At 41.4% G+C, this 21,713-nt stretch overlaps 1 protein-coding gene across 1 annotated transcript in view; it reads right to left on the bottom strand.

Moving 5' to 3' along the window:
• The window catches only part of PREX2 (phosphatidylinositol-3,4,5-trisphosphate dependent Rac exchange factor 2), a gene marked incomplete at both ends in the record, with an annotated part of 282,561 nt that overhangs the window by 101,089 nt on the left and 159,759 nt on the right, over nt 1-21,713 (bottom strand). The window contains 3 exons of the mRNA XM_079722715.1: nt 819-998; nt 8,092-8,299; nt 8,843-9,062. Of these exons, the coding sequence (XP_079578841.1) occupies nt 819-998; nt 8,092-8,299; nt 8,843-9,062 (608 nt within the window). The remainder of the gene's footprint in view (nt 1-818; nt 999-8,091; nt 8,300-8,842; nt 9,063-21,713) is intronic.

Below are 21,713 nucleotides of genomic sequence, written 5' to 3'. Positions count from 1 at the left end.
GAGGTAGGGTCTTGACAAAGGTAATCAAGTTAAAATGAGGTCACTAGGGGGGCCCTAATCCAGTATGACTGGTGTCCTTATAAGAAGAGGAAACATGGACACTGAGACAGGCTTGGAAGGGAAAGGATGGGAAGAGACAGAGATAGAAGACAGCCATCTGCAACCAAGAGACTGAGCCTTCCTTCACAGCCCTCAGAAAGAACCCAACCCTGCTGACACCTGGATTCCAGACTTCCAGCCCTAGAACTGTAGGATAATAAATAAATTTCTGTTGTTCAAGCCACCTGGTTCTTGGTACTCTGTTACAGCAGTCCTATCCAAATTTTACAGAAGGCATGCAAGGGAAGAAAAAACGCACAAAGCTGGTCACAGAGGTGAGTACATGAAACTAGTTCAATTAGCTTAAATCACAGAATATAGGAAGGAGGAAAAACAAAACAAAAAGAACTCCTATTCACTACCCCATAGTCCAATAATCAGAAACAGATATTCAAAAAAAGAAACTGTTAATATAGGCACAACTTGTTTATTTGCCATACGTGTTACACAATCCATAAGAGAATAACAAATCTCCTAAATTAGGTCCACTCGGTTGGAGAAAAAATGTTTTTTCCAAATTATTCAGATTATAAAAGGGAAGAATTTGAAAGAGAGTGATGTCTCACTATGCTTTGTCTGAGGTTGGTAACAGCCAGCGGTTATTTTGTGGGAATAATAAACAAAAACAACAGTCAAAAATGTTTTCAAGACCTTTGTGGAAAACACAGAATCACATTTGACTTGGTCGATGAGATGAGTTTCAGGAATGAATGAATTACCTGTAAGAGTCTCTGTTGCTGATGGTGTCGTGACCTGAATCTTCCTGCTCATCGCCTGCCACGTTAAAACAGACGCGTTTGCTGTTTCTCTCTCCCTTCTCGTTGTCACTGTCTGTTGGGACTATGGACTCTGATGCCTTACGTTCTAATTTAGGAGAATATGTTATTGAAGACAGAAGGCTGCAGTGGGATATCAAAAAAAAAAGAATAAGTGCACATTTTCACACTGGCGGCTACAGATAACTACCTTGCTCACTGACTATGATAGGCTTACAGATATTTCTAGAGCTTCTTCTAGGTGCCACCTGAAATTAATACCCTGTTGCATAAAAAGCCTGTCATGCAAAGTTCACTTTTTCCTCTCAGAATAAGTAATGGAAACAGCACACAACTTTGATGAGAAAGCTGTGTTCAAATCCAGGTTCTGCCATGGACTAGCTGTGCTCTCCTGGCAAAACCAGGGTGGTTCTCTTTGACATCTATGAAATGTGGATAATAAGAATAGCTACCCACAGGGCTGCTGTGAGAATGAAATGCATAGAACATATTGCTGGTACTCAACGGGCATCACCTCGCTCCCAGCCATTGTCACCACCACGTGAAAATACCTGAGAAACTTTAAAGTGCTATCCAAATATTAAAATAAACACTAAATGGGCTTAAACCTCCGCACTGGCTTACCTTCAGATGTTAAAATCCCATTGCCCCTCTCCGCCTGCCCTGGGTTTCCCCTAGGCTTTCTCTATTTGTCAGGGAGAATATCATGTGGACAAACTGTTCTCACACTCATGCAAACAGGAGCCCTGCCCGTCCTGACCCTAAGACGCTAAAGAGTCACGCACAGGTGAGGACAGGAGGTGGTAGGGGCTACCCCAATACCATCCACAACCCAGTCATCGTGAAACATCATGAATCTGCCCGAACGCAAAGTTCTTCCACTGGGCTCAAGGCTAAAACACACTTTCAGACTCTGAATTGGCAAAAAACCTGATGCAGACTCCAGGCAGCACTGATTCCACCAGGCTAGACTTGCATGTTTGGCTGTAAATTGTTTCTTATAGAACTAACTCAAAATGACCCAAAAATGGAATCAGTCTTTACTATCAAACAATGTGCTATAGAATTTGCAAAACAAATTAAACCATAACTGAACAAAGGGCCCGGGCATGGTTTCTCCAGCCCACAATCATCTTCTCTTTTATTTACCAAATACCGATGACATGCTGTTCTAGTCAACAGCACATATGCACGTATCTTGACACTCATTTTTCCAGAGCAACGTCATGTTTATTTTATTTCAAGACCATGAAAAGATCTTCTACCTCTTATTTATATTCCATAATGTCAAACCCAATGCTGTGCAGAGTAAATATTTGTTAAGTCATTTCACTAATGAATTAATTAAACACATTTATCGAACCATGCATTGCCCTTGGTGCTGTGCATGCAGCAGTTTACAAAACAAACATGCCCTCTTGGTGCTTAAATTCTACTGGGAGGAAACAATGACCAGATAAGCTGTATAGTGTATCACACGGTGACAAATGGGAAGGAGAAAACTTTTTAAAAAGGGAATGAAGCCACGGCTGCAACTTCAAATAGTGTCATCAAGTAAGGTCTCACTGTGAGATGATATCTGAATAATATCTTGGCAGTTTATAGTTTTTAGACACCTGGGAAAATCGGGGAGCTCTGCTAGATTGCTCAAGGCCCTGCAAAGCTATGAATTATTTTAAACACACTTTTTCTATTTGGAAAGATATGTTTATGTCTCATAAGACAGACTGTGTATTTCTTCACTCCCTCCACCCAAAAGATTAAAGCATTAGATTAACTCCAACTACCCAAGCTGCACGCTGCACAGACAGATGCACTCTGACTACCAAAGAGGAAAGAGATGCAGGACTTCTCCTTCTGCAAGGAGTCCTCTGTGCTCTATGGACCTTTTAAATTAGAAGTCATGGGGGCTCAGCATAAACATTTTTTTCAGAGCTCTACGAATTGTGTTCACATATTTGCTTTTCATTTTAAACAGCTGCAGTCATGCTTGCACTGACCCTGTGGGAACAAGTGTTAGGCTAACAAACAAATGATAGAAAAACAATGTTCTTGACAGCATGTTTTTGCATAAAATTTCTCGATTCTTAAAAGTAATAATAGAGCATAAAGCTTAATATTTGTGCTCGCAGGAATATTTTCCTTTACCTTTGCTCGTATAGTGTTAAGCTCCCTCTGATAGAGTGTAGGTCTGTTGATTCTGAATTAACATCCTGAGCTGAGTACCATTTCTGGTCAATCTCCGCCAAATGCCCTTGATGAATAAAGATTTCTGTATATGGTGGATTGCATCTACCTGTGTGTTCTCTATTTAACTGAGATTTAAATATCACCATCATCCTCTTCAGCACAGCTAACATTTGTTGAGCTCTTATGCCAGTTACTATGCTAAGTACCTAACAGGTATTAATTCATTCAGTCCCTCAGACCACCTTATGAAGTGGGTATCCTCATTATTATTTTCAGTATTATTATTGTTATTCTCATCTTAGAGATGGGCTGAGACACACTCATATACTGTGCAAACTAAGCAGAACACCCCTCCCTGCGTATCGCTCACCCGCTCTGGAGGGCGAAGGTGGTCATGAGTGCCGCCCACCACATCCCAGTTCTCCGGGACTCATGACTGGGTGGCTCCCCTCCCCCTGGGAGGGTAGGAATGACCACGTGCCTTGCTTTCGCCAATGCAGCACGAGTGGAGGTGACACGGGACCCTCCTGGGTGGACATCTTCATGCAGGTGTGCTCTCTGCCTCATTCCCTCCCTGCTGTGACCGTCAGAGGCATTCCAGCTGATGGGGCTTGGCCAGCCTAGACCTGAGTGAGGCCGATGTGGAGCAGAGACCCCGGGACCCAAAGGGCATGGAAAGTGAGCAAGAAAGGAACTTTGTTGTCTCAAGTCTGTGAGGCTTTAGAGTTTTGGTGAACATAACAGTGAAAGGGGTAAAAACCAGTTGCAGAGGAAGCAGGATGTCCAGAGGAGGAAGACACGAGTGACTGGGACTCAGGGTATGGACTGTGTCCTGGGGAAGCTGGCACCATCTCTCCACAGACCGGCCACCAGCCTGACACTTGAGTGTCTAGAAGGCCAGCCACGCCGGCCGCAGGGGCAGGGCTGACCAGGCAGAGGTGTGTCATGTTCTGGGATCAGAAAGAAGTTAATGCAAGAGGAGCTCAGAGAAATGGGTTTGGAGAGTGGGACGGGGTCAAATTGTGTAGAAATGTGCAGGCCACAATAACGCATCTCCCGTGATTCCAGGTGCACTGCAATGCCATTAAATGCCTTTAAGCAGGGGACTAGCACAATTTACCTGTACAGATCCCTCTGGCACCTGCTGAATGTAGAATGTATTAGATGGAGAGGCACAGCTGGAAAATTCCACAGCGGGTACTAGGGAGGAGACTCTGGGGACCCAGTCTAAGGTGATGGGGTGGACACATTCTGAGGTATAACTGGCAGGACTTGGTGAGGTCCTGGAGGTGAAGGGAAAGGAAAGAGAAGAATCACAGCTGATACCTAGATTCTGGCTTCATAAACTGAAGAGATGGAGAATACTGAGAAGGGGGACAACCTTGATGGGGGAGGGGGAAAAGCAGATTTGAGTATGAGGTCAAAGTAGATTCCAATTTCAGAAGCAAATTTACGTTTGAGGCATGAGACAGCCCAGTGTTTCATAACCCAAGTCACAGATGGACTGTGAGAATGAAAGAAATCAGTGCGTGTAATCATGTAACTGTGCCCGGCACACGAGCCCCTATAATACATGCTAGTTTTTACGAAACTGTGCCCAATGTTTTACATTTACCAGAAAAATGCTTGGGAAAACCTCAAAGATAATTCCACCACCAGCCCTACTGTTCCTATCTGTGACCCCCAGCTCACTAACTGTCCTACAATGTGTTTTGGTTGTCACTCAATCCTGGGACATGTGGCACCTGCAAAATGAAGTCTATTCTCCAATTTCCTGCCTTACTAGCCCCTAGTACTCTTTATTCATTTCCTCTCTGTGAGAATACACAAACCCTGAATTTTAAAACCCTGTCAAAGGTCCTGGACTCTCCACGAATTATTTTTTCCCTCTACTTATATCTAATACCCGAGCGTCATTAACCAGAAAATCGCCCATTAAAGGGCTAAAGTATCTAGCTTCCTGAAATGAAACAGGAATCACAAAATCCTGATTAAATTCATAACATCACCTTACTTCCTGTTACTACACAGCACATCTGTCTCTAGTTCTATCTTTGGATCTGAACAAGGTAGGAGGATTTAGGGGAATGCCTGTGTGTCAAAGGATGTGCTCCAAGTGACAGGAAAACCAGACTTCACAATTAGACAGGCTCAGCACCAGGACCTTTCACAGGAATCAATGACTCCTAGAAAGGCTAGCAGAGAGATACTGTGAGGCAATTCTCTTAAAACTCAGCACAGCGGCTGAGATCTGCTTCTCCACTCCGCAGAGGCACCTATGTTGGACCAAGAATAATTTCTGCATGGTGAGAAAACTGTTTAGTAACTAGCTTTTTAAGTAATTTGTCAAGCTCCACTGCACTGCAGCATTTCTGAACGGGGCAATGGGGCATCCAGGCACTTGGACAACGGTACTGTCTTAAAGTGATTATGTTACACACTGAATTATGGTGGAACATATTTATATTTAGAATTAAATGATATGGTGCACATAGAGAAGACCAAGGAAGTTTCTCAAATCATTGGATCATTTCATGTCACTTTCCTAATAAACAAGCACAGCTGGTAAAGACTTTTAGAATAACAGAGTGGCAAAATCACAAGTAAAAATAAGTAATCATTTTAACTAGTTTTGGTTAATAAAAATAGCTTACCTCTCTTTCTGAAATTAGTGCTTTAAATATAAAGTATTTTAAACCAAGTAAAGGGAGCCCCTTGGCTCTAACCATTTCCTTGAAAATGTATCTATATTAGTTTAACTTAAAAAAAAAGAAGTCGGGGCTTCCCTGGTGGCGCAGTGGTTGAGAGTCCGCCTGCCAATGCAGGGGACACGAGTTCGTGTCCCGGTCTGGGAAGATCCCACATGCCGCGGAGCGGCTAGGCCTGTGAGCCATGGCCGCTGAGCCTGCGCGTCTGGAGCCTGTGCTCCACAATGGGAGAGGCCGCAGCAGTGAGAGGCCCGCGTACCGCACACACACACACACAAAAAAGTCAATAAATTCACAAAGACAGACAAACTCTGGACAATTGCCAGGAAGTGCTGGGTAGTCAATGCATTAGAGAGACAGTCTCCAAGGCAGTGTTCACTCAGGCACATCAATAATCCTGCCATTGACAAAGGACTCATCTGAAAAGGAGGAATAATAACTCTCGGTTTAACTGGAATCATGGGATTGGTCCAGATGCTCTCCTAGAATCCCTTTGAGATCTAGGATCCATGATTCAATGCTACTATCCATTTGCCTTATTAATAAACAGTCTTCCTCTTGAACCTCCTGAATACTTCAGGGGAAAAAAGAGACTGGTTTCTAAAATACAATATAACATATATGATAAAATCAATTTATTAAATAAAGCAAAATATAATGTCCTAAAATATTAACTTCTCTGTCACAAGGTCATTCTGAAACAATTCCAGATATCATATATTTGTTTAAAAATAACCACCTGTTCTCTCAGTAACCTCAAGCTGTTTAATTTGTCTATGAATGGAGTGGTCCCAATATTAAACACCAAGTGTCATAAGTAATTTTAAAAAACTAGTGTATTAGACAAAGGAAAACAGAATTTCAATTCTAAATTAACTCATAAAAATGTCAGAAAGCAGTAGCACAGTAAACAGTAACTACTTGAAGATAATCTTAGAAATATGGTGCACTAATATGGTAATTTTGATCTCTAAATTTCGAAGATGTATAAAGTAAGAGATCATGTCAATTAAAATTGCATTAGTGTAATGTCTAATTACAACAAAGCCTTAGAATCAGTTCTAAATATTTTATGTGAAATCTGAATTATCCGTGGAAGTAGGGATGATGTGTGTGTGAACTAAATAATGCACATTTGAGAGCCATCTAAATCTGCAACTTCATAAAGGGAGTACATTAAAAAGAGGAAAATGGTCCTTATACCATTTTCAGATTTTTCCCACTATGATATATTCAACAATTTCAATCCCCTGAATGATAAGCAAGCATGTCAAGCCCTAGGCTGATTGCTTTTCGTATTAATTTTTATATTTTTCACCACAAATAGATAATGTGTTATGATTATTCACCCTCTTCTATACATGAGAAACTGAGCTACCCCAAATCCCATTCTGCCTTGACTAGATGTGAAGCATAATCACAATCCATGATGTAGCAAACCATCCTACAGAGTTCAGGCAATTCTCCAACCTTCAAATTCTTGAATAAGAATCAGAGTTGACCTCTGGAAAAATTTTATTCAACTCCCTCCTCTTCTCTGTTCTTTTTTTGTTTTGTTTTGTTTTTGCGGTATGTGGACCTCTCACTGTTGTAGCCTCTCCCGTTGCGGAGCACAGGCTCCGGACGTGCAGGCTCAGCGGCCATGGCTCACGGGCCCAGCCGCTCCGTGGCATGTGGGATCTTCCCGGACCAGGGCACGAACCTGTGTCCCCTGCATCAGCAGGCGGACTCTCAACCACTGCGCCACGAGGGAAGCCCCTCTTCTCTGTTCTTGATAAAAGATTCCAAATTACTGGCACAGCAATTTGGGTACTTCCTTAGTAAACCATTAATTCAATCAGAAGAGAAGAAAGGGTGTTGGTCATGGGTCCTAGGGTTACATACTTTTGCTTTTACTCATTCAACAAGTATGTTAAGGACTCGGTCTGCTTTACATTTTTTCATAAACATCTATTGAGTGCCTATCCACCAAATGCTGTGTTCCGGTCTGTAAAAGGTACACAAGGAAATCCCTACACGCAGTTTGTACTCTTTCAATCATATAGTTCAATTTAACATGGGCACACTGAAACTTAGCGTTTTCTATATGAAAGAACCTTGTTGTTCTCTTCCCTGGTATTAAATGCTTCCCTAAGATACAGATCTACAGAACTGCCACGTTTTCTCATTTTTAAGGTGTTGGCATTAAGAGAATCTATACGCTCAGCAAAAATTCCTACATTTTCAAACAGTAAAAAGAATAATGGGTATTCAGGAGTGCCATTTCCTACAGCTATTGTATCACGTACGTTTAAAAGTACAGTAAATAAAATGCTTACTCATCTGTTTGACAAACACACATCTCCACCTCCTTCAGTGCAGTCTGAAGTTTGCCCAGCAGTTTCTGATAGATATCTTGGGTTTCTAAGTCGTCTTCTTTCAACAAATACCGGAGACCGTGCCCATCTTGCTGCCCCAGAGACAGACCTGAAGGGGCCGCCATGGTTGTAATCGTATGTTGAATGTACACCATAGGGCTTAGTTTTCCTGAGGGGTTGAAACCATTCCACAGCAACCGTTATTACCTTTAACTTACAGTAGCAATCCAGCGCCATTCATTTTAGACGTCCAAGCTTACAAAAGATAAAATGCCAGTCTAATGTTACATTTAATTCAGGAATTAAAGCTTATGGGGAGTTGTGATTAAAGACTAGGAATACAGTTCGATTCCTTGTCCCACTGGGATGGCATGGGATGGTGCTCTGCATCCCTTGAGCTGCTCCTCCACTATTTTTCTCATAGTTATAGGGCCATCTCAGATGAGTGATTTCACAGCAAGATGAGCTGTGCCTATCAGGCATGTAAGGAAGACAAAAACAGTCATTCTTCTTAGAGGAAAACTAATGAAAATGTGTAACTCCATTTTCATTCTACAAACACTTATGCATAATTATCCAAATGATTAGTGTGAGGAATCCTTTCTTTATAAAATTTCAGACTTGCTGACAGGCTAATTTCAGGGATGCAGGAATAGGTATGATTGCCTAAGTTACGTGTCATAATTTGATAAAGTTGAGAAAGCTAACATACCTTGTTCCGATTTATTTTCTTTATCGTGAGAATTATGCTTCCTGCTATCCAACTGAACACCAAATGCACTCCCCAGGTACGCTGATGTCTTGGGATAAGAAACTTCCATCACATTGACATGGCAGTTGGTGGGGCAGAAGTCACTGCTGTGCAGTGGGGAGATTTTAGATTTGGCCTGTTTAAAGGTGGGCCAGGCTCTATTCTTTAGTACACGAGAAAACTGTAGATGAAAGATGAAAGAAAAAGCAGTTGAATGCAGTGATAATTCAAACATTTCACTCCTGTCATCCATAGCAAAATCAAAAGAAAATTAAAACATGTCAACTGCAACGGGTGAAATAAATTACAAGCTGTCAGAAATTAAGTCATTATTTTAAAATTCACACATTCTTAGAAAAGCAAAGCAATATAGGCAGCAAATGCAAAGGATTCTTTTGAAACACTGAATGCAAGTTAAGCGCTAAAAGAGATGAAGTCAAGTGATCAACACCACTTACTAGGACTCAAATCCACAGGCTCCCAGCAGCTGAGAGTCAGAGAGAGAAACTGAATCAGCGTCCTAGGACACCAAGATAGGAGAAGGTGCAAGGTGGCAGAACAGGGTAGCTGTCAGGTCAAGGATGGAAGAAGATGGATTATTCCAAACATCATCAGAAAGCTGACCCAGACCTGAGGCTGGGAACAGGTTAGACAGCAAAGCTTGGTGGTGGGGACCCCCCACCACCTGCCCGAATGGCAGGACAACAGGCAGAACAGATTTTACTTCCCACCCGTGCTTCCTGATAATCACTGTTGAGCTCTGGGTCAGGGTCAGCCTGAAGACTGGCGTGGAGGCTGCTTCTATGCCACTGAGAAGAGTGATGCTCAAGGAAGTTACACAACTTGCCCGGAGAGCCACTCCCCTACTTAAACCTTGCCATCCAAATCCATGGTCTACACTTGCCATGGTCTATACAGCCTCCCAAAGTCCAATCCATACCCGGTTTATTTACCTCGAGCTCTCTTCCCCTCGTTCCCTGTGCTCCTCCTGGCTTTCACCCAGCCCCTCTCACATACCATCTACTCGTTCGAGGTCTTTGTACCGGCTGTTCAGTGTGCCTGAAATGTTCTTCCCTCGTTTCCAAACTTACTCCTATGCATTTTCAAGTTCTATGAAATCATCAAGAGGCGTTCCTTGAGCCCTAGTCTAGGTTCAATTTTCTTGTTTAGGTGCTAGGTTACAGTACCCTGTAATCCTCCTTACAATTATGAATAATTTTCTTTTTATTTATTTATTTTATTTTATTTATTTTATTTTTTGGCTGTGTTGGGTCTTCGTTGCTGCACACGGGCTTTTCTCTAGTTGCGACGAGCAGGGGCTACTCTTCGTTGCGGTGTGCGGGTTTCTCATTGCCAGGGTTTCTCTCGTTGTGGAGCATGGGCTCCAGGTGCACAGGCTTCAGTAGTTGTGGCTTGCGGGCTCGAGAGTGCAGGCTCAGGAGCTGTATCACGCAGGCTCAGTAGTTGTGGCTCCCGGGCTCTAGAGCGCAGGCTCAGTAGTTGTGGATCGTGGGCTTAGTTGCTCTGCGGCATGTGGGATCTTCCCAGACGAGGGCTCTAACCTGTGTCCCCTGTATTGGCAGGTGGATTCTTAGCCACTGCACCACTAGGGAAGCCCCATGAATAATTTTCTTATTTCTCTCTCCCTTAGCAGATGGTAAACTCCATGAGAGTGATGCTTACATCTGTCTTGTGCATCACACACAAGCATCTCATAGAACTGAACTGGATTGTAGTTTCAAAAACAAAGGACCGAGAGCCACCAGTTCCCTGTGTTTTAGTTATGTCGTCTGCATAACTGATGTGATGCTGGGCAAGTCCCTGTCTCTTTGTCATTTCTAGTAAAATATGGAATGTGGATTAAATAATATCTATGCTCTCTTCTTCCTTGGAAACTATAACCAGATCCTATCTATTTATTCCACTAATAGAGTAGTAATCTGGACATTGAAGAGAATAAAAATTAAGACTACTACCAGTTACTGTCTAACTTTTCTAGGTTAAATTCAAGCATAAAGATATGATATCAAAAATCACATCTTATAAGCTCACCATGAGAATATGAACTATCTCACAAGTATATTAAACTGTGTTTTCAAATCACATGTCAGAAGCTATGTATCTCAGCAAAGGGCTAGCACATAGTAGGACTCTAAATAGAACTGGACTGAAATGCAGGACTCTATTAACAAAATTACTAACACATTTGATAATGATACATAGTGAAAATAGCCTAAACACTGAAAGACAGGGAGGCATTTAGAGAATTCCTGAATTATCACTTTCTCTTTATTAATAAAGAAACTGTGACCTGGAGACTTATCTCGGAAAGACCTAGAATTTAAGGCCAGATGAAAACTTTGACTCAGAAGTTCTTTTCCACTGTAGTTGCAGGATAAAAATCTCAGATAAGGCTCCCACGGCACAAAGACACAGAGATCGATTTTATTATGTCACAGCATCCATGGTAATAGGCAGTTACCCTTCTCTTGCTTTCTTTCATTTTAACCAATTATTCATTCATTCAAAAATATGAAAAGAAGCATCTATTCTGGATCCTGTGCTACGCTGGAGACACAGTCCTTGCCCTCACAGAATTCACGGTCTGGTAGGGGACACAGGTAAAAACAATATATCACCCTTATATAAAACAATTATACTATTACAATTATAGGTAACATGTATGTATAAACATATACACAACTGTATATGTGTATATACATACGTAACAATTATATAATAAATACGATAGCCAGATAATTAGAACTTTTGGTAAGTGCTGAGAAGGAAGTGAACAGGGTGATGTAATGAAGTATCACTAGAGTGATCAGGCAGAGGAGGGGGAAGACTTCCTTTTCAGTGGGACCCACTTCCTGCAGCTTTCCGACATCTACCTCAATACAGATGTCTTCTGTGCCCTCTTCCCATGCACTCAGAACGGTGCGTAGCCGCAGGTCTGCATGTGCCTAGTTTCTCTCCAAGAGTAAGTGGAAACTTCTTTGATAAGAGCCTCTCTTGGAGAAGGAAGAGCCTTATGGAAGCAGTGCTGTCTTCCGTCCTGGGGAATCCCTAGGAAAGGGCTAGGGGGCGAGGGTGGGCCATAATCATGGGTCCTGGAAACGTGGATATATTTTGAAGATCAAAATGTGCTGGCAGACAGCATGCCCTGCTATTTAATGGTGAGCCCTTTCTGAAACACAGACCTAGAATGAGGAAGGCAGAGTTCTTATATTGACCGTGGTGGGCACGTGAAAATGCTCTGATCATGCCATACAGTAGTAAAGGGCCCTGGAAATGTGGACCTGTCATCTTCTTTAGCAACATCAAATGAAACACTGGGGGCTTCCCTGGTGGCGCAGTGGTTGAGAGTCCGCCTGCCGATGCAGGGGACACGGGTTCGTGCCCCGGACCGGGAAGATCCCACATGCCGCGGAGCGGCTGGGCCCGTGAGCCATGGCCGCTGAGCCTGCGCGTCCGGAGCCTGTGCTCCACAACGGGAGGGGCCACAGCAGTGAGAGGCCCGCGTACCACAAAAAAAAAAAAAAAAAAGAAACACTGGAGGCTAAACAATACATTACTTAATAACGAAGTGATCACTGAAGAAATCAAAGAGGAAATAAAAAAATACCTAGAAACAAATGACAATGGAGACACGACGACCCAAAACCTATGGGATGCAGCAAAAGCAGTTCTAAGAGGGAAGTTTATAGCAATACAATCCCACCTTAAGAAACAGGAAATATCTCGACTAAACAACCTAACCTTGCACCTAAAGCAATTAGAGAAAGAAGAACAAAAACATCCCAAAGTTAGCAGAAGGAAAGAAATCATAAAAATCAGATCAGAAATAAATGAAAAAGAAATGAAGGAAACAATAGCAAAGATCAATAAAACTAAAAGCTGGTTCTTTGAGAAGATAAACAAAATTGATAAACCATTAGCCAGACTCATCAAGAAAAAAAGGGAGAAGACTCAAATCAATAGAATTAGAAATGAAAAAGGAGAAGTAACAACTGACACTGCAGAAATACAAAAGATCGTGAGAGATTACTATAAGCAACTCTATGCCAATAAAATGGACAACCTGGAAGAAATGGACAAATTCTTAGAAATGCACAACCTGCCAAGACTGAATCAGGAAGAAATAGAACATATGAACAGACCAATCACAAGCACTGAAATTGAAACTGTGATAAAAAATCTTCCAACAAACAAAAGCCCAGGACCAGATGGCTTCACAGGCGAATTCTATCAAGCATTTAGAGAAGAGCTAACGCCTATCCTTCTCAAACTCTTCCAAAATATAGCAGAGGGAGGAACACTCCCAAACTCATTCTACGAGGCCACCATCACATTGATACCAAAACCAGACAAGGATGTCACAAAGAAAGAAAACTACAGGCCAATATCACTGATGAACATAGATGCAAAAATCCTCAACAAAATACTAGCAAACAGAATCCAACAGCACATTAAAAGGATCATACACCATGATCAAGTGGGGTTTATCCCAGGAATGCAAGGATTCTTCAATATACGCAAATCAATCAACGTGATACACCATATTAACAAATTGAAGGAGAAAAACCATATGATCATCTCAATAGATGCAGAGAAAGCTTTCGACAAAATTCAACACCCATTCATGATAAAAACCCTGCAGAAAGTAGGCATAGAGGGAACTTTCCTCAACATAATAAAGGCCATATATGACAAACCCACAGCCAGCATCGTCCTCAATGGTGAAAAACTGAAACCATTTCCACTAAGATCAGGAACAAGACAAGGTTGCCCACTCTCACCACTCTTATTCAACATAGTTTTGGAAGTTTTAGCCACAGCAATCAGAGAAGAAAAGCAAATAAAAGGAATCCAAATTGGAAAAGAAGAAGTAAAGCTGTCACTGTTTGCAGATGACATGATACTATACATAGAGAATCCTAAAGATGCTACCAGAAAACTACTAGAGCTAATCAATGAATTTGGTAAAGTTGCAGGATACAAAATTAATGCACAGAAATCTCTGGCATTCCTATATACTAATGATGAAAAATCTGAAAGTGAAATCAAGGAAACACTCCCATTTACCATTGCAACAAAAAGAATAAAATATCTAGGAATAAACCTACCTAAGGAGACAAAAGACCTGTATGCAGAAAATTATAAGACACTGATGAAAGAAATTAAAGATGATACAAATAGATGGAGAGATGTACCATGTTCTTGGATTGGAAGAATCAACATTGTGAAAATGACTCTACTACCCAAAGCAATCTACAGATTCAATGCAATCCCTATCAAAATACCACTGGCATTTTTCACAGAACTAGAACAAAAAATTTCACAATTTGTATGGAAACACAAAAGACCCCGAATAGCCAAAGCAATCTTGAGAACGAAAAATGGAGCTGGAGGAATCAGGCTCCCTGACTTCAGACTATACTACAAAGCTGCAGTAATCAAGACAGTATGGTACTGGCACAGAAACAGAAAGATAGATCAATGGAACAGGATAGAAAGCCCAGAGATAAACCCACGGACATATGGTCACCTTATCTTTGATAAAGGAGGCAGGAATGTACAGTGGAGAAAGGACAGTCTCTTCAATAAGTGGTGTTGGGAAAACTGGACAGGGACATGTAAAAGTATGAGATTCGATCACTCCCTAACACCATACACAAAAATAAGCTCAAAATGGATTAAAGACCTAAATGTAAGGCCAGACACTATCAAACTCTTAGAGGACAACATAGGCAGAACACTCTATGACATAAATCACAGCAAGATCCTTTTTGACCCACCTCCTAGAGAAATGGAAATAAAGACAAAAATAAACACATGGGACCTAATGAAACTTAAAAGCTTTTGCACAGCAAAGGAAACCATAAACAAGACCAAAAGACAACCCTCAGAATGGGAGAAAATATTTGCAAATGAAGCAACTGACAAAGGATTAATCTCCAAAATTTATAAGCAGCTCATGCAGCTCAATAACAAAAAAACAAACAACCCAATCCAAAAATGGGCAGAAGACCTAAATAGACATTTCTCCACAGAAGATATACAGACTGCCAACAAACACATGAAAGGATGCTCAACATCTTTACTAATTAGAGAAATGCAAATCAAAACTACAATGAGATATCATCTCACACCAGTCAGAATGGCCATCATCAAAAAATCTAGAAACAATAAATGCTGGAGAGGGTGTGGAAAAAAGGGAACACTCTTGCACTGCTGGTGGGAATGTGAATTGGTACAGCCACTATGGAGAATGGTATGGAGGTTCCTTAAAAAACTACAAATAGAACTACCATATGACCCTGCAATCCCACTACTGGGCATATACCCTGAGAAAACCATAATTCAAAAAGAGACATGTACCAAAATGTTCATAGCAGCCCTATTTACAATAGCCCGGAGATGGAAACAACCTAAGTGTCCATCATTGGATGAATGGGTAAAGAAGATGTGGCACATACATACAATGGAATATTACTCAGCCATAAAAAGAAATGAAATTGAACTATTTGTAATGAGGTGGATGGACCTAGAGTCTGTCATACAGAGTGAAGTAAGTCAGAAAGAGAAAGACAAATACTGTATGCTGACACATATATATGGAATTTAAGAAAAAAAAAGGTCATGAAGAACATAGGGGTAAGACAGGAATAAAGACACAGACCTACTAGAGAATGGACTTGAGGATATGGGGAGGGGGAAGGGTAAGCTGTGACAAAGTGAAAGAGCGGCATGGACATATATACACTACCAAACGTAAGGTAGATAGCTAGTGGGAAGCAGCCGCATAGCACAGGGAGATCAGCTCGGTGCTTTGTGACCGCCTGGAGGGGTGGGATAGGGAGGGTGGGAGGGAGACGCAAAAGGGAGGGGATATGGGAACATATGTATACATATAACTGATTAAATTTGTGATAAAGCAAAAAATAAAAATAAAAAAAAATAAAAAAATAAAAAAATAAAAAAAAGAAACACTGAGCTCACTCATCTGCTTTGGAGAAGCTCACAAGGAAAGACAAAAGTTCTTTTCCATAAATAAAAACTGCAATTTTGTAATAAAGAAACGTACAGGGTATGGGATGGGGGGTGGGAATGAGTTGGGATGGAAAATGCTTTAGACCTATTATGGACCAAGCTTATTACCAGCTTCATTCATTCATCCTACAATGACCTATCCAGGGTGCTCTAAAATCAGGCACGGTTCTAGGCACACTGGGAAACAGTGAATGAACAAAGATTCCTGCCTTCTGGGTGGTTACATTCTAATAAGGGGAGAGGCAAACAATAAACATAGTAAGTCAAAGTCAAAGTGGGACTTTGCCACATGAGAGGTTGGTGAAAAAGGCAGAATCAGCATAGGAGACTACGAATGGGCCACGAAGAAAGACACAGAAAACAGCTTAAGAAGGGTACAAGCTCAACTGCATCAGATGCTACTAAAACAAGGACTACAATGACAACAGTGAATAAGCTTTGGCAAAATAGAGGTCACCAGTGACCTTAGAAAGGGCCAGTTCAATTACATGGAGGGAACCAGAGCCCACCTTCAGTGTGCTGAGAACGAAAGGCGAGTGAAACAGCAGGTGTGGACAGTGGGTATGAACAGCGGGTATGAACAGCAGGTATGGACAGCAGGTGTGGGCAGCAGGTGTGGACAGTGGGTATGGACAGCAGGTGTGGACAGCAGGTGTAGGTAGCCCCTTTTAGGACAGAGATCAAAGATGTGGAAGAGGAGGTAGAGAGGAGTGTGGCGGGCAAGGGAAACATTTATCTTTAATACAGATATTAAGGCATATTTGTGTATTGACAGGAAGAAGTCATTCTTGGAAAATGAATTTCAGGTTTTTAATGCATTGGTAGTTAATTCATGAATTACTGAGCATGACAACAAGTTTAGATCCAATTACAGTCATTTGACTACAAGTCAAAAAAAATACAAAGGTAAGCTATTATTTTGCAGAGAGTCTCCCATTTCAATGAAGTGTAAAACCCCACTGGCATGGACCTATAAAAATTTTGTATCGGGGGAAGAGGACATGGGGAGAGATTTTACCCACAGTTTTCCCAATCCATACATCCAATTGGGGATTATGTGGCATTAATAACTAAAGATACTCAGAATAGTCAACGTAAAACTTAGATTCCTACAGATAGTATTTTTGTGTAAAAAGGAACTATCTCTTAAAAGCTCATTAAATATTTATATGGAAGAAGTATCCCCAATGCCAAAAATAAGGCCAATTATGGAATTATCTGGAAACAGGAGAATGAATCTAGAATTTTTAAAAGTTCTCAGGACAACAGAGAGTGAGCACGTTCCTCCAAACAGTGCATACTTTTATGTCTGGAACGACTGCCCACACTTCCTGCCGCACAGAGATTAAACGCCAGCTTAGGGTTCATTCAGGTCCCCAGTAAGGTCTGAACATCTGTGGCCTGTAACGCTGGCCAAAACTTTAAATGTGATCGCAGCAGCCTGGCTATGGAAACTGTAGAAATATCAACTGGTTTCTATTTTTAACACGTAAAACTTTTAGACTCAAAATAATAAGGGAAAGCCAGCCTCTTTGAGATTTTAGTATCTATGGATAGATACATTTTATTTTACACAAAGAGGGCTGTTTGAAGCTTTCATCTGGGAGACAAATAGGTTGCTAATAATAGTTTAAAAGTAAATACGTGGAAATTAAAAATATATATTCACAAATGCTATAGTTTCTGTTGACATACATCTGTTACATGGATGGAGCTGACCTTACCTGACAGGCTGTTACCTTAGGTATCAACATTTTGTTCAAACAGAAAAGATCCTTGAAATGTTTTCTTGCTAACCCTGTTTCTCTATTTCGTGAGAAAGATAGCCAGTGATTCTAAACAGGTTTATGGTCAAGAAGGGATGATGAAAGGACTGCTTTTAAAGCACTCATGTCCTGGTTAACTACAAGTTTCTCTTTATTTATAAATTAAAAATAAAAATAAGTGAGACGGCACTCCATAGGACTGATACCTAGTTGGTTACCTGCCACATATGTGACGTGAAGCAAATTCTTACTTCCTGAGAAAGAAGCAGGATGGTAAGACTATTCAGTACACATGGCTACTTGGAGGCTCAAAAAGCAACAATGTGCATACGAGAGCTTTCCAAACTTCAGTGACATTCTTTTTATCACCTCAAATCACTGCCCGGTAGCCTGTCCACCTCTTCTTTAAAAGCTTCCCAGGTGCCCAGTTACTCCTGAGGAAATGGAAGATGCTTCTCACTCCCCGGGATAATGCTGTTGAGAATCCCCAACATTTGAAAAACTCTGCTTATAATCCCCCAAAACATACACCTCTCAGTTCATTGCAAACCAGGTTGTTGTTAGAAACCAAGAAATAACACCTTCTTTATCGCCATAACCAATTAATCATAGACGGTATATATTTTCATCCTACACACAGCTTGAATTGATCTTTTTCTCTCTGTCCCCAATACTTCTACATGAGACCAAGTCAGCCTCAACTTGGACAGCTTACAAACAAATCTGACGATTATGTCACTTCAAAACATCACTGGAGGGGCTTCCCTGGTGGCGCAGTGGTTAAGAATCTGCCTGTCGGTGCAGGGGACAGGGGTTCAAGCCCTGGTCCGGGAAGATCCTACATGCCGTGGAGCAACTGAGCCCGTGCGCCACAACTACCAAGCTTGCACTCTAGAGCCCGTGAGCCACAACTACTGAGCCCGCAGTCCACAACTACAGAAGCCCACGAGCCTAGAGCCCATGCTCCACAAGAGAAGCCACCGCAATGAGAAGCCCACGCACCTCAACAAAGAATAGCCCCCGCTAGCCGCAACTAGAGAAAGCCCGCATGCAGCAACGAAGACCCAACGCAGCCAAAAATAAATAAAAATTTAAAATAAGAAAATCACTGGAAAAAGTCACATTTTGTCAGGTTTCCTTTTTAACTGCATCCAACTAAAATCTTCCTTTCTGGCCCAGGCAGTACGTCAACTCTTCATCAATCAGATCAGTCTCATTTCTAAGTCTTTGCCTTCATTTATGATCTCTCCCTTTACTTGAGGGCCATCTCTCTTCCTTTTCACTCTGACAGATCTTTCCAGTTAATAGCAGCTAGCATCTGCTGACCACTCTGTCTGAGATGATTTCTCCATTACTGAAATGCTATTGCCCTTGCAGTCAGAACCATATTGTTTAGCACATCAGCTGTGTAGCAAAGTATCAACTACAGGTAAACAACCACCAGTTTAAGAATAAAATGGAGCAAGGTTCAAATTCCACTGCCACTCCCAGCTGTGTGCCTTTGGGAAAGTTACTTGATCCCTCTGAGCTTCAGTCACTTCATCAATGAAATGGATAATATGTCTCATATCACTGTGTTGGTAAGATTATACAACACAGGCAAACTGTAAAATATAGCTAGCATGCAATGCCTGATATAGACTGCTATAAACTGTTGTGCGCTCTATAATGGCACAGAGGACCAGCATATAGAGCAAGGTGCTGGGTGCCAGCATGTTCAACCATTCATGGCAACACCTCCTAGTAGGCTAAGTAGTATTATTATTACTTCATGTATTTTGACCTTTCTTCCCAAGTAGATTGTACGTGGGGGAGGGCAGACTTCTTCAAATAACTGACTTAAGCCCCTATTGCCTATGTAAAAGATACACATTTAGTAAGTATTTCCCTAGTCTTCCTGTCCCATCCTGCAACAAACTTGCTTTTGTGAACTTGAGTTTTTGACCAATGCTCTTTCATTAAAGAGTGTCATAAAAATATCCGCCACATAAAACAAATTGCCGCTTCTTTTGCAGGGCTATGTTTATGGACACTGCCCTGACATTCCTGGTGTTGCCTCTTTGAAATCCAGGGTGAGAGATTTCCTTTAGAACTTAGACCAAGAAAACCTTTACTTCTCTTAAGAAACATGTATGTATCACAGGGATGCTGATAAATAAGAGACCGTGTTTCCCTTTTCATTTTGGCCATCAGGAAGCTGAAGGCCAAATATAATATTCCACTTTAGCAAGTAAATAGAGTCTTAGGACCTGCTTACCTACAGCCCCTTTTTCCCTGATGGTCTATACTATCTGTTCTAATATAGCTTTACCTCTAAATTTACCTACTCATTTTCCTCCAATATTCAATCTCTCCTTCTTTCTTTTAGTAATAAAATTCCTTGAGTTTTAGTTTGGCACATGGATGCCTAGTTTGAGACTACATTTCCCAGCCTCCCTTTCACTAAACAACAGGATGTGAACAGTAGTGATGTGTACAACTTCTGGGTCCTGCCCTCAAAAGGAAGCGCTTTACTCTCCACTTCCTGTTTCCCCTTCTAAGGGGCATTCATTTAGACATGGTGGTGGTGCACCAAGTTTGGCTCTGCGGAAGAGGGCAATATCCTAGGGGATAAAACAAAAATATAGAAGGATCCCTAGAAGATCATCAAGCCCCACCTCACTGAACTCCTATCAGATTGTACTTTCAAATGAGTGAGAAATAAACTTTCTATCTGGTTGAAGCCTCTGTTGCCTTGGTCCTTCTTAAAGCAGCTGAATCAATACCCTATGTAATATACCCTCATCTTCTTTTTTTTTATTTTTATTTTTTGCGGTACGCGGGCCGCTCACTGTTGTGGCCTCTCCCGTTGCGGAGCACAGGCTCTGGACGCGCAGGCTCAGCGGCCATGGCTCACGGGCCTAGCCGCTCCGCAGCATGTGGGATCTTCCCGGACCGGGGCACGAACCCGTGTCCCCTGCATCGGCAGGCGGACTCTCAACCACTGCGCGACCTGGGAAGCCCTATACCCTCATCTTAATGTTTTATTTTTATTTCTATATTTTACCTTTTCTTATGTGTATTTCTTTAAGCTACTTCTACTGCTTTTGCTGTCTGAATGGAGAGAAGAAAATAGGAACAAAATCGAAAAAAGGTAGAAAAATGACACACGCAAAAGTGACAAGCTTGACAACCAGAATCTGCCTGAACCCTACCATACTTTATACAGATCCGTTTCTGAAGTAGAATGACTCTTTTTTCAAAATGTGTTCAAAAGGGGACTACTAATTTGCATTTTTTAGAGCTTTTAAATTTAACTTCAAAGCATTGTCACCTCTCATAGAGACAGGAGAAGTAAAAAGAAAATCTCCCGTTCTTCAGCTTCAACGAGACATATTCATTGAATCTTTGCCAAACTTAAAGAGGTCAAGAGCAATCATGGAAAGAGGGTGAACAGATGTGACATTTATGCAGTGATCTTGAATATCATTTTTTCTTCATGTCAATGGACTTACAAAAAATTATGACATCAATACATATTCAACTTAACAAGCCTAACAGTGTAGGAAATGCTTAAAGAAAAACACAGTGAGCCTGCTTCCCCTCCCCCTACCTGAGGCAACCAAATTGAAACCCCTTGGGTATTCGTTCACACATTTCCCTATTTTTGTATGGACATATCTGGACACATATTGACTTATCTTTTATTTGCCATACCAAACATAGACAGTTAGCTCATATTCATAAACACTGGGATAAATAATATTTCCTAGTATGACTACCAAAATTTAAGCAACCAGCCTCACTTTGAGGGAAATAATTAGCTAGCCTCCCACTGACACAAACAGAAAAAAAATTAAAACCTACTATATGTTTTAGAGATCAATTTTTATTTATTCTACCTCTAAAATATATCCTCGAGTTCACCAAATGTTCTCTGTCTCCTCTGTCTTCCCCAGAGTCCAAGCCATGACCGTCACTCACCTGGACTATTGCAATCGCTTCCCACCCCTCTCTATGCCTCACTTCTT

Source organism: Hyperoodon ampullatus, assembly GCF_949752795.1.
Source record: "Hyperoodon ampullatus genome assembly, chromosome: 17".
In the NCBI taxonomy this organism is placed as follows: Eukaryota; Metazoa; Chordata; class Mammalia; order Artiodactyla; family Ziphiidae; genus Hyperoodon; species Hyperoodon ampullatus.
The sequence above is the reverse complement of the archived record's forward strand: the minus strand, read 5'-3'. Positions and strand labels throughout refer to the sequence as shown.